The sequence below is a fragment of the Aquarana catesbeiana genome, linkage group LG12, assembly GCF_042186555.1.
Source record: "Aquarana catesbeiana isolate 2022-GZ linkage group LG12, ASM4218655v1, whole genome shotgun sequence".
In the NCBI taxonomy this organism is placed as follows: Eukaryota; Metazoa; Chordata; class Amphibia; order Anura; family Ranidae; genus Aquarana; species Aquarana catesbeiana.
Genome location: NC_133335.1, coordinates 22744182 through 22765339, shown reverse-complemented (window position 1 = coordinate 22765339; position 21158 = coordinate 22744182). Strand labels below are relative to the sequence as shown.

The following is a 21158-nucleotide window of genomic DNA, read 5'->3' as shown; positions in this document are numbered from 1 at the left end:
ATTGTTTTTCTGCAGGAAACCCATTTTAGGGAAGGTTCCCTGCCGACACTTCAAAACAGATTTTTCCCATTGGTTTACCACTCCAGATACACAGAAGCCAAATCCAGGGGAGTCTCCATCTTAATCTCGTCCAAAATCCCATGGACACTTACAGATGTAAAGTATGACAAGGAGGGCAGATTCCTTTTCCTAAAGGGGATGATTGGGAACTCCAAAGTAACCTTAGCTAACTTGTACGCTCCCAATACACATCAAGACATATTCCTCAAACGTCATCTAGACCTACTATCACACTTCACCGACGGAAACTTGATCGTGGGAGGTGACCTTAATGTCCCCCTTGTCCCTACGGAGGATACTTCCACTGGAACTTCCTCTACATCGCGAGACTTGCGTAAACGTATCGGAACGACACTACACAATCTCCAACTGATAGATGCGTGGCGTCTCTTTCACCCGGGGGAAAAAGATTATACCTTCTTCTCTAAACCACACCAGACGTACTCCAGAATCGATTATTTCCTGATCCCCCACAGAGACCTGCATGCGATTAAAGAGACTAACATAGGATCAATTACATGGTCGGACCATGCCCCGATTACATTAAGATACACCCTTCCAGACTTACGGTCGACACAGAAACCACCATGGCGATTAAACGAAACACTTCTGAAAAACCCAGAAATTTTAGCTGAAGTAACCAAGGAAATTGGCCACTATTTCACCTCCAACACCACCCCTGACTGCGACACCGGACTAGTATGGGAGGCACACAAAACCGTAATTAGGGGAATACTGATCAAGCACGGCTCACGACTCAAACAACAACGAACGACACAACTGAACACCTTGCTGAAGAAATTAGACACATTAGAAGAGAGACATAAACAGACACCCACCAAACAACTAGAAGCAGAGCTAAACTTGGTCCGGACACAGATCACTGACCTTTTACGATATAAAGCGAAAGCGGCCATACAAATTAGCAAAAGGAAAAATTACGAATCTGGTAACAAATGCGGAAGATTATTAGCTCAATCACTACGAGAACAAAAAATGGCCTCATATATACCCCACATCATGACCCCTACGGGCCGGAAAGCCTCCTTGCCCCACCACATAGTGCAGGAGTTTAGTTCATTTTACTCCTCTCTATATAACTTAAAAGAGACACAAATCCCCACTGAAAACACGACAGAATACATAACATCCTCCCTCATGCCGACCCTCCCAGACGATGCAAAATCCATACTAGAAGAACCCATCACGTTGACCGAACTGCAAATCGCTCTAAAACATTCTAAGTCAGGGAAAGCACCAGGCCCGGACGGGCTTACAATCCCCTATTATAAGACCCTGCTTCCCTCCCTGGGCCAGCACCTGGTTGAACTATATAATACTTTAGGCTCAGGGGGTAAGTTTCATAAGTCCACGCTACAGGCACAAATTTCTATCATACCAAAAGAAGGTAAAGATCCGGGCCAATGTGGGTCCTACCGCCCGATTTCCCTTTTAAATACGGATCTCAAACTTTTCACAAAGATCATCGCCACCAGATTACAACAACACCTCACCTCACTTATACACCTCGACCAGGTGGGTTTCGTCCCGACGAGGGAAGCTAGAGATAATACGATTAAAGTTCTAAACCTACTGCATATCGCTAATAGCACCAAATCCCCATGCGTCCTACTTGGAACTGACGCCGAAAAAGCGTTTGATCGAGTAAGCTGGAGGTTTATGTTCGCGACGCTGAAACACATAGGTCTGGGAGACAAAATGATACACTGGATCTCCGCAATATACACAGACCCAACAGCCAGGGTAAGGGCAAATGGAGTATTTTCAAAAACTTTCCCAATTACTAACGGAACCCGTCAAGGGTGTCCCCTATCACCCCTGCTCTTTGCACTGTCCCTGGAACCTTTCCTATGTCACATTAGACAAAACCCAGACATTACAGGGATAGAAATAGGCAACAAACAATTTAAAGTTTCCGCATACGCCGACGACTTAATGTTCTCCCTCACAAACCCAACCATTTCTCTCCCCAATCTCATGAAAGAATTTCACACATATGGTAAATTGGCTAACCTGAAAATCAACTTCAGTAAATCTGAAGCGATGGGTCTGGGAATTCCACAACCACAACTCACACAACTTCAGAATAGTTTCCACCTGAAATGGACTACCACAGCTCTGAAGTATTTAGGCACATTTATACCCCCAACCTTCCCCCATCTATTCAAGCTAAACTTTCCTCCCCTTTTAAAAAAAGTCCAACAAATGCTAGATAAATGGAACGTAGGACTCCACTCATGGTTTGGACGTTGCAACATCCTCAAGATGACAATCCTACCTAAATTCCTGTATCTCCTACAGACCATCCCCATACATATACCAGCAAGCTTCTTCAACCAAATACGCTCACTATTCATCAAATTCCTTTGGGCAGGGAAAAAACCACGACTCAATAGGAAAACCCTTTCTCTACCCAAACGTTACGGAGGACTGGCAATGCCTGAACTCCAGACCTACTACAGGGCAACACATCTAGGCAGGCTCATCGACTGGTGCCGGCACACAGCCACCAAACTATGGACTCAACTCGAACAAGCACAAAGCGTGACTCCTCTACACAGAATCCCCTGGTGCTACGCTAATCTCCCAACAGATCTCAAACATCATCCGTTAATAGGCAACACGGCTCGTGTGTGCGCTCACCTGGTTGACTCATCTCCCCTCTTTGCTCGCGAGTCTCCACTTAAGCCCATACTAGGAAACCCTGCATTTGAACCCGGGATGGGAGACGGGAGGTTTAGGGAGCTGAGGGAAGAGGGATTATACCAAGCCTCACATTTCAGTAACAGGGGTAGATGGAAAACTATTACAGAGTTGTCTGACCCGGAGGGTTGTTTCCGCCTAGACTTCCTGAGAGCGCTACAACTTCACCACTTCCTCAGCAGCATGACACCACCTAGCACTACTGATCAAACCCTCACATCAATGGAGGAACTGTGCTCGGGCTCGGGATCCATACTACACACACTCTCTCTAACTTATAGTATGCTAATCACCCCATCAGAGGATCATAAGATACAGGGCCTCACCAAATGGGAAAAGGAACTAAAAATTACATTTACCACCAAGAAAAAACAACACATTCTACAGTTCACCCATAAATCTTCTCTATGCACCAAGATCCAAGAAACAAACTATAAAATCCTTACTCATTGGTACAGAACCCCAGCATTGCTCAACAAGATTTCCCCCACGTCCTCAGAGTTATGCTGGAGATGTCAAGAAGAGAAAGGCACACTCCTCCATATTTTCTGGTCATGCTCTCGGATCCAGACCTTTTGGAGAGAAGTCCGCCAGTTAATACAAAAATTCACAGACCGGGCCGTACCCGATGACCCGGCATACTTCCTTCTTCACGCTAACGACACCCCCCAAAAGATCTACAAAAAATCAGTCATAAGGCATTTATTAGATGCAGCAAAAACTTGCATTCCACTTTTGTGGAAGTCCACTCAAACACCAACCATAGCCCTCTGGTTCCAAAAGGTAGAGGAAATAAACCAAATGGAGGACTTAATCCTCACAAGCCAAAACAGACAAGAAACATACACCAAGACTTGGCAATTATGGAATATGTTCAAGTATTCAGAGGAAGGACAGGCACTCCAAGGTTGTTGAGGTTAGAATGTAATATGTGTATAGAAATATTCGCAGATAGACGTAAGTAAATACACGTACCCGTACACCACTAGCTGTATCCCCGACCCCCCCCCCTACCCCTCCTCCCCTCATGTGGACACACCCCCCCCCCTTACCCATCCCTTCCTTTTTCTCTAACTCTGTCTATATCTATCCCACTTACCATTCTACACTCTCGCTCGCTAGATTTCTCTCTTCTCTCTTAAAATGATAAAATAAACAGGGAACCGTTCAACTGGGTTTATGTTCCCCTTTATTCCTGCATTCACACACAAAGCACACTGACAACACAAGCATACAGAAAATTATACGTTATGCTCCTTATATTATATCTGAATGCAACACATGTACTGTCACTATAACCTATGTATGTACTGTTTTTGAATGCAATTACATTATTGTTGTATGTTCCGGTGAACCGGTTTTCTGATATAAATAAATAATTTAAAAAAAAAAAATATCAGGGGTCTAAACAGACCTCTGATGTCCCACTATTAAAAAAAAAAAGGGATATTGAGGGATGTTTCTACATTTTCAGCAGCCACGTTCTAGCTGTTTATATTTTTTTGGCCATTACAAAAAGTCCCCAAATCTATTGAAAGCGAAATAGGAGATTGAGGACACATTCCTCAATCTCCATCTCTGTAGAAAATGAATTAACAGGAAGAGCGCTGCACTGTCTCCCTGTTCATTCACAAAACGGAAGCATAGCAAACACAGTTTGAAGTATTGCAGTGAGTGATCGGTATCGATCACTCACTGTGTTCATTCAGAAAAAGATGGGGCCAGTAAATTACAAATTTACTGGCTCCTTCTTTTTCTGAATGAACACAGTTACAAATTTACAGGCCTCTTCTCCCACTTTCCATCATAAAGACCCCCCGCAGCAGCCGACGAGAGAGAAGGGGAAGCCGGCGGTGGTGCCGGGGGGGGGGGGACAGCAGAAGGAAGGAGAACCTGGATCGGAGGGGTGGCTTTTACAGGAACCGATCCCCTGTGTTTTCCTCCTATGGCAGAAGAATGCCAGCAGGAGGGAGAGGAGGAGAAGCAGGCTATAGTTGCTGGGCCCCTCCCACAGCTCTGCTTCCTGCTCAGGATCAGCACCAGTGATGATGTCACACCTACCTTTTCAAGGGGGTTATCTGGCTTTGCAAAGGCATCTAGTACACACAACATCGATTTTAATATCTATCATGACTTTAAAAAAAAAAGTTATATATTTAAATAAAATACCTTCAGCCCCTCTCCTGAGTTCTTCACTGTGCAGCCCATCCAGGTACTGCACAGACTTACTGCACATGCAGTGTTTTGCTTGCGTCTATCTAGCAAGGTTACTTTGTGGTATAAGCAGGGAAGCTTAGACCTCTGCAGTGTACAAATGTGCTTTCACTAAACAAAAATGCTGTACATTACAAAACAGTTACAATATTAGGAATACAGTACAAGCTACACAACACACCACAGAAAAACAGGTCTGCTTCAGTTGAATTATAGCGCAGATCCTGGACGAGCCCCCAGTTGTTTTGCTTGCATTTATCTCGCAGCATGCAAGCTCAGTCATTTCTATGGCAGGGGGCTGTCGTGCATGAAATTAAGTAAAAGCAAAGAGTGGGCCGAGCAGAGTTCCTGTGAAGCTGGAGCTGGACAAAGCTGGGACAGTTTTCTGAATAAGCTGTTGGCGCTGGTCAGTTAAGGGAACCAGAGTGACTGTAAGTATTATGGTAGGCGGTTACCACTCAGGGGTTGTAGGAAACAACATTAATCCGTTGTATTAGGATGTCAGAGCTTGCCCACAGATATATAAAAAAATTGCAAACTTTAAATCTATGTAGATGTTTTGTTTTCACTATTAACCATAATAATTAAAACATGAACATTAGAAGTGTAGAGTCTCAGTGTTTAACATTAGTTTTCTCTTGACTTTTGTCACCAGTGTTGTGAAGCAATATATTCCAGTGTGTCCGGGCTAAAGGCTCATCTTGCCAACTGCAACAAGGTATACAGCATCCATTATAGTGATTTACCATTGTCCTCATTATTGGTGGATGTAGTCAGCAAAAGGCCCCTGGTAGTTTTACTTATAAATATATATATATATATATATATATATATATATATATATATATATATATATATATATATATATATATACACACAGTATCTCACAAAAGTGAGTAGACCCCTCACATTTTTGTAAATATTTTATTCTATCTTTTCATGTGACAACACTGAAGAAATGACACTTTGCTACAATATAAAGTAGTTAGTGTACAGCTTGTATAACAGTGTAAATTTGCTGTCCCCTCAAAATAACTCAACACACAGCCATTAATGTCTAAACTGCTGGCAACAAAAGTGAGTACACCCCTAAGTGAAATTGTCCAAATTGGGTCCAATTAGTCATTTTCCCTCCCTGGTGTCATGTGACTCGTTAGTGTTACAAGGTCTCAGGTGTGAATGGGGAGCAGGTGTGTTAAATTTGGTGTTATCACTCTCACTCTCTCATAATAACTTACCCTCCCCCCAAAATAACTTACCTGAGCCCAATCTCGATCCAGCGCTGAGCTTGAGAGCAGCGGCGCAGCTCTCTCTTTCTCCTCACTGAAGGGCTCCTGCTGCTGTCAGTCATATCCAGTGACGAGGGAGCAGGGACAATGGGGGGGCAAGGCCAAGCCAAGCTCTGTGTGTCAATGGACACACACAGTGCGGCTCAGGATCAAGCCTGCAGGTGTGCCACCATAAGAAGCTGCTTTTTATGATGACACACAGAGAAGAGAAGGAGCCCAGTGCACCAGCGGGGGAACCCAGAAGAGGCAGATCGGGGTTGCTCTGTGCAAAACCATTACACAGAGCAGGTAAGTATGACATGTTTGTAATTAAAGGAGAAGTACATACAAAGCTCGCTTGGCTGTACTGCACTCTTGTGACCCGTTTTCAGCAGACATCGGTCTAAAGCCGCTGTCGGCTGACGTCACAGAGCCGGTCCAGGCTCAGGAAAGATCACGACCATATGGTCGGGATCTGCCCACATGCCTGGACCGGCATCCGGCTCAGCCTCTCAGCGAGCTGCTGGGAGACTGAGCTGGCTGCTCCCGCCCCCCTCCACAGCCCAGCGCTCTCTGCTCATGGATCGGTGGTGTTTGATCACTCAGTTTTCAGTCTTAAAGCCGGCAGGGAACAGATGCAGCATCCACCTAGGTAAGTATGATTACAAAAAAAAACATTCCCATGCTTCTCTTGTCAAAAAAAAACAAAAAAACTTTACAGTCACTTTAAGTGTTGGAGTACTGATCCACTTTTAAAAATTGCGAGTTTCTGGGCTGTCATTGCGATCTCACTAAGCAATGAAACCAGGGAATGAGCATGACAACCAGGACATTGACGATTTCTAAAAGAAATGTCAGCAGAAGGCCAATTCTAACATCAAGCTTTGTATGTTTGCAATTGTGCCTCTCTGAGAGTTTGGCCTCCAGCTGCTTTGTGTCTTGCAGGGTGAGTACTTAGTGGGCAAATACCGATGTCTCCTGTGCCAGAAGGAGTTCAGTTCTGAGAGTGGAGTGAAGTACCACATCGTAAAGACACACTCACAGGTGAGGAGGAAACTCTTTTATCCTATATATTCCCACTGACCATTCTATAGGCCAGATAACCTACCACTCTATTAGTAAAAGGCGGCTTGTACCCACTAGGTTGTGTTGGGTGTGACAGACCACTTAGCCAGCTTGGGTGCTTCCTCCAAACAGTGCCTCCTGCCCTTCAAACCTTTGTAGCAGACCGAGAGCTAATACCAGCCCTTTTACCCCAAGCATCATACACAGACAAGATGTTGGGATAGGAACGGTGCCACTGTGCCATCAAATGCAGCCACTGTGCCATCAAATGCAGCCACTGTGCCATCAAATGCAGCCACTGTGCCATCAAACGCAGCCACTGTGGTCATCAATTGCAGCCACTGTGCCATCAAACGCAGCCACTGTGGTCATCAATTGCAGCCACTGTGCCATCAAATGCAGCCACTGTGCTCATCAGTTGCAGCCACTGTGCCCATCAAACGCTGCCACTGTGCCATTAAATGCTGCCACTGTGCCATTAAATGCTGCCACTGTGCCCATTAAATGCTGCCACTGTGCCATTAAATGCTGCCACTGTGCCCATTAAATGCTGCCACTGTGCCCATCAAATGCTGCCACTGTGCCCATCAAATGCTGCCACTGTGCCATCAAATGCTGCCACCGTGCCATCAAATGCTGCCACCGTGCCATCAAATGCTGCCACTGTGCCATCAAATGCTGCCACCGTGCCATCAAATGCTGCCAATGCTGCCACTGTGCCATCCAATGCTGCTACTGTGCCATCCAATGCTGCCACTGTGATCTCCTGCCCGCTCGCCATCTGCCCGGCACTTACCCTGTCTCAGTGGGGCAGCGGGTGACGGCGAGCGGTGTCTTCCATGTGTCTTCTCCCCTCCATGCGTCTTCTCCCCTCCATGCGTCTTCTCTCCATGTCTCTTCTCCCGTCCTCCTCTCCTCCCATCATCTCCTATGATTGGACGCCTGATAGGCATCCAATCACAGCGCCTGACGTTTCAGCCAATCAGGGACCGGTAACAGACCCGGCAAACTGGCTGAGAGGCGGGTCAATGTTAGCAAAGCGCATTCCTTCGGCTTTGCTAACATTGAGCTGAGTGACAAGGAACGCACAGCGTTGCGCCCGCTACTCACTTTTTTGGACGCCTATTAGAGCCTAAGGCTCTAATCAGGTGCTTACAAAAAACACCCCCACCGCTGTAATTCAGGTGCCCGGTGACCGAAAAGGGACCGGATACCTGAATAGGGGGTGTCAGCAGCGACCATAGATAGATTCATGCAATGCATGAATCTATCTATGGTGATTAGAGAGTGACAGAAGAGGGGGGCGGTGCTCCTGCGCCCTTTATGGACGCACCACCACTGATATAGAGGCCCCAAATCTGTACCCAGGTCCTCCAGTTCCCAGAGTCTGTGTGTTTTGTGGAGACATGGACTTGAATCCAAAGTAAAACTACTCCAAAGGTCTCCCAAAGAATAGTGCCCTCTCAAAAGCCAGGGCCCATAGTCATTAGGCAAGAGGTTAGCAGCCTGCAGTCCCCTCCAAAAGCCCCTGTCCCGGTTGGGTCTGCCACATTGGGGTCAACACATGAGTGGTAATCACTTATGAGGGTCAGTGGTCTCCTTTACAGGCCACAGAGATGTTCTAGCGTGTTTGAATAATGGTTGAAAAAGAACATTCAACATTTTCCTTTTACCTCCATAGTAAATTAGTCTGTCCCTTCACCGTGCATGCTTGGGAATAAAAAAATTTTTTAAAAATCTAAAATGGTAACTACTTGGAGCAGTGAACCAAACAAGCATATAAAGGTCTCTCGTTGTCAGTTGTTGGTGAGCAATCTGTTATTGTATGGTTAACTCAGAGCATAATAAAGATGGCCGCACGCTGATCTTGGAATCCAAAGTGTTTGTTTTGGTGATTGTTTCTCCAAATATTCAGCTCTCATACCTTTATACTCCTTATGAACCAGAGCAATGTGTACATTTCTGTAATGGGACTGTTGATGTGGTGATAACTTTTTATTTAAACATGTATTGTTTTTTGAGGGCTTTCAAACTGGGCTTTCTATTGGCAATGCCGTCTTGCAAAAATTATTTCATTTTTTTGTAAGCTGTAGAAAAAAAAAAAGTTTTGAATGAAATGGTAAATATAATGTAACAATAATAGAGGTGCACCGAATGGGAATTTTGGTACCAAAAATTCAGGATGCTCTTGGCCAAAACCGAAAATTACAGTTTTTAAAAAAAAAAATAGATATTTTTAAATATAATTGTACCATAGTCGACTTTTTAATGAATATCATAAATTTAAATTAATATAAAGTTATTGCCAATATCGGCACCTTTAGCGCAAGAAAAGCTCAAGAAAAACGCATCCCTTTAAATTCTATGTATGTCTTCACACTGGTCCATTGCTCTTCCATTGTGGTGTTAGCCCGGTTTCACACTGTTGCGGTGCGGGACACCGCATGTAATTTGCACCGGATCACAGCACATTCCTGTGCGAATTACATACGGCGTCTCTGGGGTGTGATTTGAGCTATGGATTTGTATGGCTCAAATCGCACCGCATTCGCACCAAACTGGTGCAGGACCCTATTTTTGTCCACACCAGAATCAGATCGCATGGGTGTTCACATCCATACAATCCGTTCCGGAAAACCAGCTGCATTTTGCAAACTGATTGCGGGGTGTCGTTAATTTAATACACACTCAGCAAGCGGTTTGCATGGACGGGTTGCAATTTAGATGCGGTGCCGAATCCGCAGAGATGACACATGACCAATGAAAAACACACCCTAAACACAGTAAAATCGTGAAAAATACGCAGTAAAGTCACAACAAAATTGCCATTGTCGGCACACTTTTCTTGGCAAAATGACGAAAACAACATTTTCGACCAACAAAATTGCGGTGCATCTCTAAACAATACATTATTGCACTGTATTACTCAAAGACACGTGCAGCTGATCTGCAAGTATTATTTTACTCTGCAGCTGCATTTTGACAGCCGTTCCTGCTATGTAATACATGGGAATTCTCGGCTGTCATTTTGACAGTAGGTAATTGCCAATAAGAGAGGCGAAAGGGGGAGGCAACAGAAAGGGAGGAGCACAACTTGGGGGATTGAACGTAAAGGATACACCTTATGCCGCGTACACACGGTCGGACTCTTCCTCTACAAAAGTCCGACGGACGCCGATGGACTAAAGCTGGCTGACAATCCAATCGTGTGTGGGCTTCCCCGGACTTTCAGCGGACTTTCAGCGGACTGTTCCAGCCTCAAATCTGATGGACTTTAGATTTGAAACATGCTTCAAATCTTTACGTCGTAACTACGCCAGACCCAGAAATCCGCTCGTCTGTGTGCTAGTCCGACGGACAAAAACCCACGCTAGGGCAGCTATTGGCTACTGGCTATCAACTTCCTTATTTTAGTCCGGTGTACGTCATCACGTACGAATCCGTCGGACTTTTGTGTGATCGTATGTAGGCAAGTCCGTTCGTAAGAAAGTCTGCCGCAAGTCCGACAAAAGTCCGTCGAAAGTCTGTCGGACAGGCTGTCGGACTTTTGTAGACGAAAAGTCCGACCGTGTGTACGCGGCATTAGAATCATTGTTGAAGTGTTGTTGAGTATAATATCAATATTTAACCCCTTTACGCCCCAATAACCCACATGTTTGTTGGCAAGAAGCTGGGCTTTAGGGCCCACACGCCGCACATATGCATCACTGGGTGGGCAATGTTTATGTGCTGGGAGGCTGCTCTCAGCACAAAGACCAAGCCTGCTTGAAAACATTGGAAGCTGGTGGGACTGGCTTCCGTTCATGTGACAACTGTGACAACTAATCGCAGTGGTCACATGATCGTCGATCCTTCTCACGCCCTTGGTGATAAGAACTTAGGTAGGTATGCCAGGGTGGGCAGGAAGGGGTTAATCCGTTCTGGGCAAGACTCTTCGGATTGTATTCCTCAAAGATACGTGTAGCCAATTTGCGAGTTTTCTCTTACACAGCAGCTGCATTTTGACAGCCGCTCCTGCTATGTAATACATGGCAATTCTGGGCTGTCATTTTGACAGTAGGTAATTGCCGATAATAGAGGCGAAAAGGGGAGGCAACAGGAAGAGAGGGCCTGAATGTACTGTAGGAGATAGAACTTAGGAGATACACCTTAGAATCATTGTTGAAATTGAGTGTAGGTCATCAATATTTAAACCCTTTAAGCCCCAGTAGCCCATACGCGTGGCAGCAAAAAGCTGGGCTTTGACGCACACATGCCGCACATTTACATCGCTGGGTGGGCAATGTTTATGTGCTGGGAGCGCACTCTCAGCACAAAGACCAAGCCTGCTCAAAAACATTGGTAGCCGGTTGGACTGGCTTCCGATCATGTGACCACTGACAACCAATCACAGTGGTCACATGATTGTTAATCCTTCCCACCCCCTGGGCATTAAGAACTTTTAAAGGGTGGGCAGGAAGGGGCTAAGCCAGTCTAGGCAAGACATTTTGTATGGTGCTCAAAGATTTTTTGGGGGGGGGGGCGCAGACAAACTGAAAAACACTGAAAAAACCCATCAATTGCATCCTCACTGTGCCATCAATTGCAGCCACTGCACTCATAAAATGCACCCACTTTGCCCATCATATGCAGCCACTGTGCCCATCATATGCAGCCATTGTGCCCACCATATGCAGCTTCTGTGCCCACCATATGCAGCTTCTGTGCCCACCATATGCAGCTTCTGTGCACATCATATACAGCCTCTGTGCCCATCATATGCAGCCTCTGTGCCCATCATATTCATCTTCTGTGCCCACCATATGCAGCTTCTGTGCCCATAATATGCAGCCACTGTGACCCCCTCCCCCCCCACCGCTCACACACCATTAGACCGGCACTTATCCCATCCGGTTGACGGCAGCAAGCTGTGGGATGGGCAGGCGACAGCTCCTGCATCCTCCATGGTTCCCGTGCATCTCTTCCTCCATTCCGGACTGTTGGGTCCTCTCCTCCTGTGTCAGCAGCGGCGGCGGAGGAGTCCAATCCTCCATCTTCCTCCTCTGTGTGTCTCTTCCTCCAAAGCGCCGGGCATCTAAGAGGATGCCCAGCGCTTTGGCCAATCGGGAAACGGGTCTCACTGACCTGCCTCCTGATTGGTGGGGAGGCACTGTGGTGTAAAAATAGCGAAAATTATTTGCTATGGTCACACAACAGGGTACAGTGGCTTGCGAAAGTATTCGGCCCCCTTGAACTTTTCAACCTTTTGCCACATTTCAGGCTTCAAAAAAAAAAAAAAAAACACCCCCTCCCACACTGTCATAGGAGTCCATGTGTGCGGCGTCCTGAAAGGGGCTGGGCGCATGGATCGGGAGACGGCAGTAGGAATTAGGGGGGGCGCCGTCCATGCGCCCCTGGTGGCACTGGAAGAGAATATTAAACTATCCTTCCTACTGAAAGGAAGAAATAACACCTCCTACAGATGTCCCATAGTTGTGTTGTCATAGTGCAGTGCCTAAATCTTTTTGTATTCCCAGAACTGGTTCCGGGTTTCTGCCGTCTCTTCAGCTGTTAAAAGGAAAAGAAAGCAGAACTTCTCCTCTAGCAAGTCAGCAATGGAAGTGACCGGCAAGAAGAAAATGAGGAAGATCGAGGAGAAACGCTTGGTCGGTTCCACCCCTACTGTCACATCCCTGGACAAAGAGACTCTGCTTGCACTGAATACACACTCTAACACAGCAACAGGTAGCGTTATTACCAATGCACATAATGTGGAGCCCCTGGAGAAAGTCGCCACATTTAAGAGAGGGAAATAACAGAATATGATGCATGGCGCCAATACCAGAATCCAGTTTTGTAGCCTTCAGAAAATTGCGTTTCCGAGGCTTTCACACTGATGCACTTCTTGCCACCTTGCACAGGACCAAATAAGATTGATATAAATATCGCTCTACAGATTTATAACCTGGATAGAGAAATAAGAAGATGTAAATGATACTGTCAATATTATATTTTAGACTGTGGGAAAGGATGCCGCAGTCCTTTCTGGATAAGCGGCAGTTGATGAGAAGTCACATGAGCAATTCTTCAACGGTTCCATCAGAGGAACCCAAACTTGGGTTACCACCGATGATTGTGACTGTTTGAAGGGCTCAGAAATGAGCACAATAATCAGGAGAACCATTGGTTGAGTAGAAATAGTCTCTATTGCTGGACTGAGAGAGTGTATGTGGACGTCTGTGACCATCCTGTCATAAAGCAAAACACCTGTGTGGTCAAGCTTTGATAGAAGCAGTCATGCCATGACTGGTGTGCGTATATCTGAGGCAGTAAAGCTCAATCTCTTCCCCCTTTAGTCTATCCTTGAGCTAGTATGGGGTAAATAAGTAATGTAGTGGCTTTCTAATATAAGAGAACCTGTGACAACTGGACTTATGCATGAATCAGAATACAAAGTCCTAAATTATAACAGCTGTGCATACTTGCATATGAAAGATGTATTCTTTCCCCTTTATGTATCTTTCTTTTGTTTTGAATTCGACTCTTTAGCTTGATGTGCAGCCATCAGTTGATGTCTGGCTATTGCTGCCCTGTCATTTGCATGGCATCACACACTGTCTCCCAGCTTCTGGGTTTGCATAACAGTGTCAAGTGAAAGAAAAAAACAATTTTAAGCTGTCGGGGCTGTGTTATTTGATGCTGTTATGCAAACTCAGGAGTCGAGCAACCTAAAGAAGCTGGTTAGAAGAATGCACATGCTCCACCTCTCTCCTAAAGGACGTCTCCTCGCTCTGTCTGCTTATCATACGCACAATGCAAACCCTTCCTGGCAGCTGGGACTGGGAGTTCTACAGGTGAAGGAGGAGCTTTTGCCGCATTTGAGTCAAGCATCTTACTGCAAAGAAGTTCCACATACTGTACATCCTTGTGTTTTCCTGCCATGTGGTTGCAGCACAGTGTGTTTTAATTGCCTTTTATTATTCATCCCTAGGGAAGCTGCAACAAAAATGCGACAAGCATGGTATGAAATGAAATATGAATGTGCAGTCCAGTAGGCACCAGAGTAAAGTAGGCCACTGATCAAAATTCGGCCAGTTCAGCAAGCATAGGCAGGTGCAGTCTACTTCCTCCACTACAGGTGGCGCTCAACCACAGCGGCATTGCAGAGGGAGAGAAAGTCAAGCGGAACATGGTTCCTCGTGATTCTTGGGTCACTGGGGAAGCTATCCGATTGGATGCTGGTGCCCCATGTGACTCTGGTGACCATCTTGGGTCAGCCAGAGTCAATTTAAGGCCCTGGCTCCCAGACTTGCTGCACATTTGACTTGTGGGCAGTGTAGGGATAAGTCACCTGTCTGTCAGGGAAAGTATTAGCAGCAGGGAGAGATTCCAGACAAGTAGGGAAAGAGCAGGGACAATCCATCCCATCCACATTCCCCTTTGGAACAGGCGCTGACAATGCACCTGAGACCTACTGTTGAACTGTTCACAGCAACATTCTGTGAGTGCGCCCGGTTGGGTTATCTTGCCGCTGGGTAGTTGTGCTTTGTCGAACTTTAATTACAGTTCTGTTTCTGCAACTGGACTGTTTACTGCCGCTGCATCACGCTGCACCTCCCCCACACAGGGACCAGATAAATTTCGATCAGTGTGTGGCCATCCTCTTTCTCTCTCACCCCTCTCTTTATCTTCCCCTCTCCCCCCCCCTTTCTCTCTCCCCCCCTTTTATGCGAGCATAGAGCACCACAGTGTGGGGGTAGGAAGCACCATTTTGACTGACAGAAAATTGTATTTTAAGGTATTTTTACAGGACAATAAAGAGATAAAATGGTATGAACTCCAATTAGACTTCCAGTAACCCACATGGATACACCTTTACTAGTAATAATTTAGGATTGCATATTCTTTCTTGCATAAGCCCAACGTGACTGGTTCTCTTTAAATTCCTTGCTAGCGTAACTGTGCATAGATCGTGTGTAAGCATGGGCAGGTCTTGGTACTGCAATCAAAATTCCACCCGCAAACAAGAGGGTCATGTGGTGCCTCATAGGCCATGCTGCATGACCATTGGGAGCCTTGCCCATAGTAGCCCAGATCAGATGTCAGTCTTAGGTCAGTGGCACAGGCACTGCTAGCTGACCATTGACCAGCAGGAGTGCTCCAACGGACCTTGTCTAATCGCGATCAGGCGGGTCCTGGTGACCGTTATTCCCTACTTTTCTTGTCCGAGGAGTAAGGTTAATCCTCCCTAATAGGGACAGAGGCAACAAAAATAAGACTGGAGTTGGGCTTTAAAAAAATAAGATGGAAACCCTATAGGGATTTTCTTTTTTTAATAGACATAGGGGGAAAGTCTATCCAACAGAAAGGCAAAATTAAGGAAAACATTTATACTGGTGAATACTGCACTTATTCTGCATTTCTCACTAAAAGCTTCTTGTGGAGTTGCACTTTAAAACAGAAAGTACATATAATGACAATATATCAGATTGCAGTACATACAGGGGTTTGCTAGCCACAAAAAGGATGTAAATTCTTTATTCAGTGCGATTTAGATTTTTATGATATATTTAATTTATATATTCAATAAGCACTTATTAATTAGTCAGTAAGGATCATTTACTAACTTAAAAGTGCTGAGTCCGCAGGCGCCAGGAGGTGGGCACAGTCCTGACCCAGAATACGGCGCTGTGTCCTGGCGGTCCTTTTTGATGTTTGTAAATGAGCCTTGGTGAGTAGTCTGTTCTCAGGAGACAGCTGCACATAGTAAATAGGTTGATGTTACTGCACCTACTGAAAATAATTTACTGTTTCAAAAAAGGCGAGGTCAGCCATTTAACGTGAGACTGTGGAAGATGCCATATTGTGACTGCAGGTTATTGGTCCAATAGGATTCAGCGATAATACGAAATCTTTGTACAGTGCTGTGGAATATGGTGGTGCTATGTAAATAAACAATATCGCCAATGTGGTGATAGGCTGTACTCTCAGTGATGTCACTTGTCTCTAGTGAATTGATAGGCTGTATTCTCATTGAGGTTACTGATCTGTAGTAAATGGATAGGCTGCATTCCCATTGAGGTCACTGGTCTCTAGTGAATTGATAGGCTGCATTCCCTTTGAGGTAACCGATTTCTAATGAATTGATAGACTGTATTCCCATTGAGGTTACTGGTCTCTAGTGAATGCATAGGCTGCATTCTCATTGAGGTCACCTATTTCTAGTGAATTGATAGGCTGTATTCTCATTGAGGTCACCGATTTCTAATGAATTGATAGGTTGTATTCCCGTTGAGGTCACTGGTCTCTAGTGAATGGATAGGCTGCATTCCCATTGAGGTTACTGGTCTCTAGTGAATGCATAGGCTGCATTCTCATTGAGGTTACTGGTCTCTAGTGAATGAATAGGCTGCATTCTCATTGAGGTTACTGGTCTCTAGTGAATGCATAGGCTGCATTCTCATTGAGGTCACCGATTTCTAGTGAATTGATAGGCTGTATTCTCATTGAGGTCACCAATTTCTAATGAATTAATAGGTTGTATTCCCATTGAGGTCACTGGACTCCAGTGAATGGATAGGCTGCATTCCCATTGAGGTCACTGGTCTCAAGTAAATGCATAGGCTGTATTCCCATTAAGGTCACCGGTCTCTAGTGAATGAATAGGCTGCATTCTCAGTGATGTCACCAGTCTCTAGTGAATGGATAGGCTGCATTCTCATTAAGGTCATTGGTCTCTAGTGAATGGATAGGCTGCATTGAGGTCACTGGTCTCAAGTAAATGCATAGGCTGCATTCCCATTGAGGTTACTGGCCTCTAGTAAATGGATAGGAAACAGTCTCAGTGATGTCACCAATCTCTAGTGAATGGGTAGGCTGCATTCCCAGTGATTTCACTGGTCTCTAGTGAATGGATAGGCTCCAAAATGGCTATCTTCACTTAAAGATTGACAGTGATTAAACATTTTCTCCATCATTGCCGAGTCTAAATGGCTGACCTAGACGCGTTTATTGAAACTCGCATAGATGCTTCCTTTGCACACGTCTGTACACAACATTTACATTTTATGCACATATTTACCTTCGTATACGGCTAGACTTACAGACACCTGTAGAAATATATGTGTGTAGGTGCCTACAGCATAACAAAGCTGAATGTACAGGACTAGCCTATGTTATGGTTTAATTCTGTAGTACGTTTGCTGATTACTGACTGTTCTTTGTCATACTTTATCTGTCATGTAGCAGCTGGCTTCATATTACAATAAATTCACATGATTTAATATTGTAATGTTTCTGAGTGCTTTGGTTCCTTAATATGAAGACTGAATTAACACCCAATATCCCCATGCCAGCCTGGCAGTTGGAATGGGGGTTTTTACTATGTATTTGTAATTTGGGAAGACATTTGCTGTCTATTCAGCTCTGAAATTTCAGAATAACACATGTCTGTATAATTATATTTCTTTTACAATTGGTTCTTTTCTCCAAAATACGATGACAATGGATACCATAGGTGTACATTCCATTTGTATGTTGTACAAAATGAGAGCAAGCATGTAGATTGCAAAGAAAGGTATGCAAGATACACTCTAACATACATATCAGCCATTCTCAACCTTTTTACCCAAGAGGAACCTTTGAAAGAATTCTCAGGTCTCGAGGAACCCATGCAAAAATGTAATTCATCAAAGGTCAGTAGGAAGAATGTCCTTTCTATTGGTGGTCAGTAGGAAGAACTAAATTCTTACAGTGGTAGTCAGAATGCCACACACAGCGAAATGTTCATTGGTGTCATACCACTGGTTCTGCCAAGTGGCACTGGACCTGGAACCATGGAGGCACCATAATATGGCAGGTCAATAAGCCACAGCTCAAGGAACCCCTAACAACCTCTGGAGGAACCCTAGGGTTTTACAGAGCCTTGGTTGAGAATCCCAGATCTATATACATAAAAAGAGACAGTAAGCTGGTTGCTAACATGGCGATAACAGGAATAGGTAACAAAATGGGAGAAAGGGTCAAGATATCGGATCAACCCAAGGATGAGCTTTGGGATGGAGATCACCCTCTGCACCAATCTAGACTATCTGTTATTGATAAAGGGTGGCAATATTTATAAAATGATGGTGATCCACGTAGCATCATGAAGGATGAGGAGGGTAGTTTAGGGAGCATGCTAGTTATAAGAATGCGAAGGAGAAAAACAACAGGTTAGGTGATGGGGATCTCAAGGGCGGGGGATTGGTATTAGAGGAGGAAAGAATTGGGGGGGGGGGGGACTAGAAGGAAGTAAAAAAAGGAAAGGAACAAGAGAAGGGGGACTCATCTCAGCCTATTCAAATCCGATTATCAAACACAGGGTTTCTTAACCTGGGTTCCATGAATCCATGGATCCCTAGGACTCTTCCTGAGGTTGCTAGGGTTTCCTTAAGCAATCAGCAATTTATACCTCTCAGATAAGTTCCCACTGACACCACTGATCTTTTTAGCTATCTGTAAGGGGGGTAATTCTTCCCAATGACCACAAGTGTAAGGAGCATTCTTCCCACTGACCATCACACTAGGGTTCCTCCAGAGGTTGTGGGGTTCCTTAAGCAATGAGCAATTTTTTCTTCTCCGGTAAGTTCCCACTGACCATCACATTAATGCCATGAGTTGTAGGTATAGTCAATTTTAGTAGAGGTTCCCCGAGATTGGAAAATTTTTTCAAGGGTTCCTTTGTGTTAAGAAGTTTGAAAAAGGCTGCTCTAACACATTAGGGAGAGTAAAGATCTGTCTAACCTAACGGCATGGTTAATTTCTAGCCAGGGAGGCCATGGGGTTGATTTACTAAGGGCAAATAGACTGTGCACTTTGCAACGTGCAATTGCACTCTGCAAGTGCAGTTGCTCCAGAGCTTAGCAAATGAGGTAAAGTTCACTTTGCAAAGAATACCCAATCATGTGCAAGGAAATTGTAAAATACAGCCTTTTTGCTTGCATATTATTGGATGATGGAATTCAGCAGAGCTTTTCCCCATTTACTAAGCTCTGGTGTAACTGCTCTCACAGAGTGCAACTGCACTTTGTAAAGTGCACAGTCTATTTCCCTTTAGTACATCAATCCCCATGTTTTCAGAAATTTGAGATGAGTATCATTCAATATGGATATTTGTAATTTTCAATAAATTTATATTTTTATACTGTTATATCTTCTCAATTGTTTTTTAGCCTAGAAAGTCCGCTTCCCTGATAATACTCAGTACTACCTTATTTTGTATTATCATTCAATATGGATGTAAGTTGTGCACCATGGTATCCATTATCAATTGCTTGACGTCCATGAAGATTCGGGAAGGTTGTTTCTATGCCTTAACAATTGTTTAGCGGGTAGCTAAGAAGATAAAGGTAACCGCTTTCTGCTCACCTTTAGTGAGAACAGAGACTTGTCTATGCAGAGTGATGGGCTCGGGAGTGCGCCCACACGTGTCCCCATAGCATAGGGCTTTAATATAAGGGCACACTTATAAGAAGAGCAGAGAGCGCACCGAAAGAAGAGCATTGCAGAGAGCAGGTAAGCTTATCATGTTTTTTTATTTTAGGAAAAAAAAACTATTTGGAACTATTTGAAGCAGCTAATCATTAATAGGTACAGAACTTAAATTCCTTTCTTTTAAGGCTTTGTCCACTTTTGCCGTTTTTTTTCGGAAGAAACATATTGACATTATTTGGAATAGAAGCGAATAGGACAATAGATGCAATGATGTGTGTAATATGGGCTCTCTGATGCAACAACATTCTGTTTCCAGTGTTTAGTAATACATGTAATATGTAGATCCCTATGATCTATGTTACAGTCCAGTTGCTGACCATATTATATCTATGTATAGTATACACCCTGTCAGTGGCGTATCGACCGCAACAGCTGCCACCCCCCCCCCCCCCCCACACACACACACACACGCGCTACACCACTGCACTCTATAAACATACTGAGGGGAATTTACTAAGATTGGAGCAACCAAGCAGCTTCTATCTTTCATTTTCGAAGATCAGCTGAACAAGCTGAAAGTGGTGCTAAAGCCGTAAGCCCCCCTCTTCCTGAGCCTGATCCGATCCAACGATATTCACGAGAGCTCTCGCTGCTGTCTCCCTCCTCCTGGGGCAGAGTGATAGCAGCGGTAGTCATTTGCTCCCACTGCTATAAATTAAATGCTTTGCTGAGTAAGCTGGGGGCGGGGCAGAGTCGCCCACTCTGTGTCAATAGACACAGGCAGGGCGGCTCGAGAGAGCGAGCACACACAGGAGCCCCCATGGAAAGCGGGATTCCATGAGGGCACTTGCCAAAGAGGAGGAGCCTGGAGTGCCAACGGGGGATCCCAATAGAAGAGGATCAGGGCTGCTCTGTGCAAAACCATTACACAGAGCAGGTAAGTATGACATGTTTGTTTTTGTTTTTTTTAAAAAAAGCTTTAATGTCGCTTCAGGTTAGAAGCTGATTGGTTACTATGCACAGCTGATCCAGATTCTGTCTGCTCCAGCTTTAGTTAAAGGGGAAGTATAGCCAAAGCTCGTTTGGCTGTACTCCTCCTATGGATCACAAGAGTGCAGTGCGTTCTGCACTTCTGTAACCCATTTTCAGCAGACAGTGGGCTGAAGTCCACTGTCTGCTGACGTCACAGAGCCAGTCCAGGCTCGGGCAAGATTGCGACAATGGATTTGGGATCTGCCCACATGCCTGGACTGCAGACATCCCAACCTGCAAAAACTAATTTCAGGGAGGTGGCAAAATCATTTCAGGAAGGTGATGCTTTGCGCCAGCGCCAACCCCCCTCGGCTTGGCACACATCAGGACACGGGGCACACA

General features: G+C 44.9%; 1 protein-coding gene across 4 annotated transcripts in view; it reads left to right on the top strand.

Moving 5' to 3' along the window:
* Nucleotides 1-17601, top strand: part of ZNF512B (zinc finger protein 512B) — a 72406-nt gene extending 54805 nt beyond the window's left edge. For 3 of the 4 annotated variants that reach the window (XM_073607412.1, XM_073607410.1, XM_073607409.1), the window contains 3 exons: nucleotides 5654-5716; nucleotides 7212-7310; nucleotides 12848-17601. In XM_073607412.1, the coding sequence (XP_073463513.1) occupies nucleotides 5654-5716; nucleotides 7212-7310; nucleotides 12848-13126 (441 nt within the window). In that variant the 3' untranslated portion in view covers nucleotides 13127-17601. The remainder of the gene's footprint in view (nucleotides 1-5653; nucleotides 5717-7211; nucleotides 7311-12847) is intronic. The other variant, XM_073607411.1, reaches the window with a different exon arrangement.
* The last annotated feature ends 3557 nt before the right edge of the window (nucleotides 17602-21158 follow it).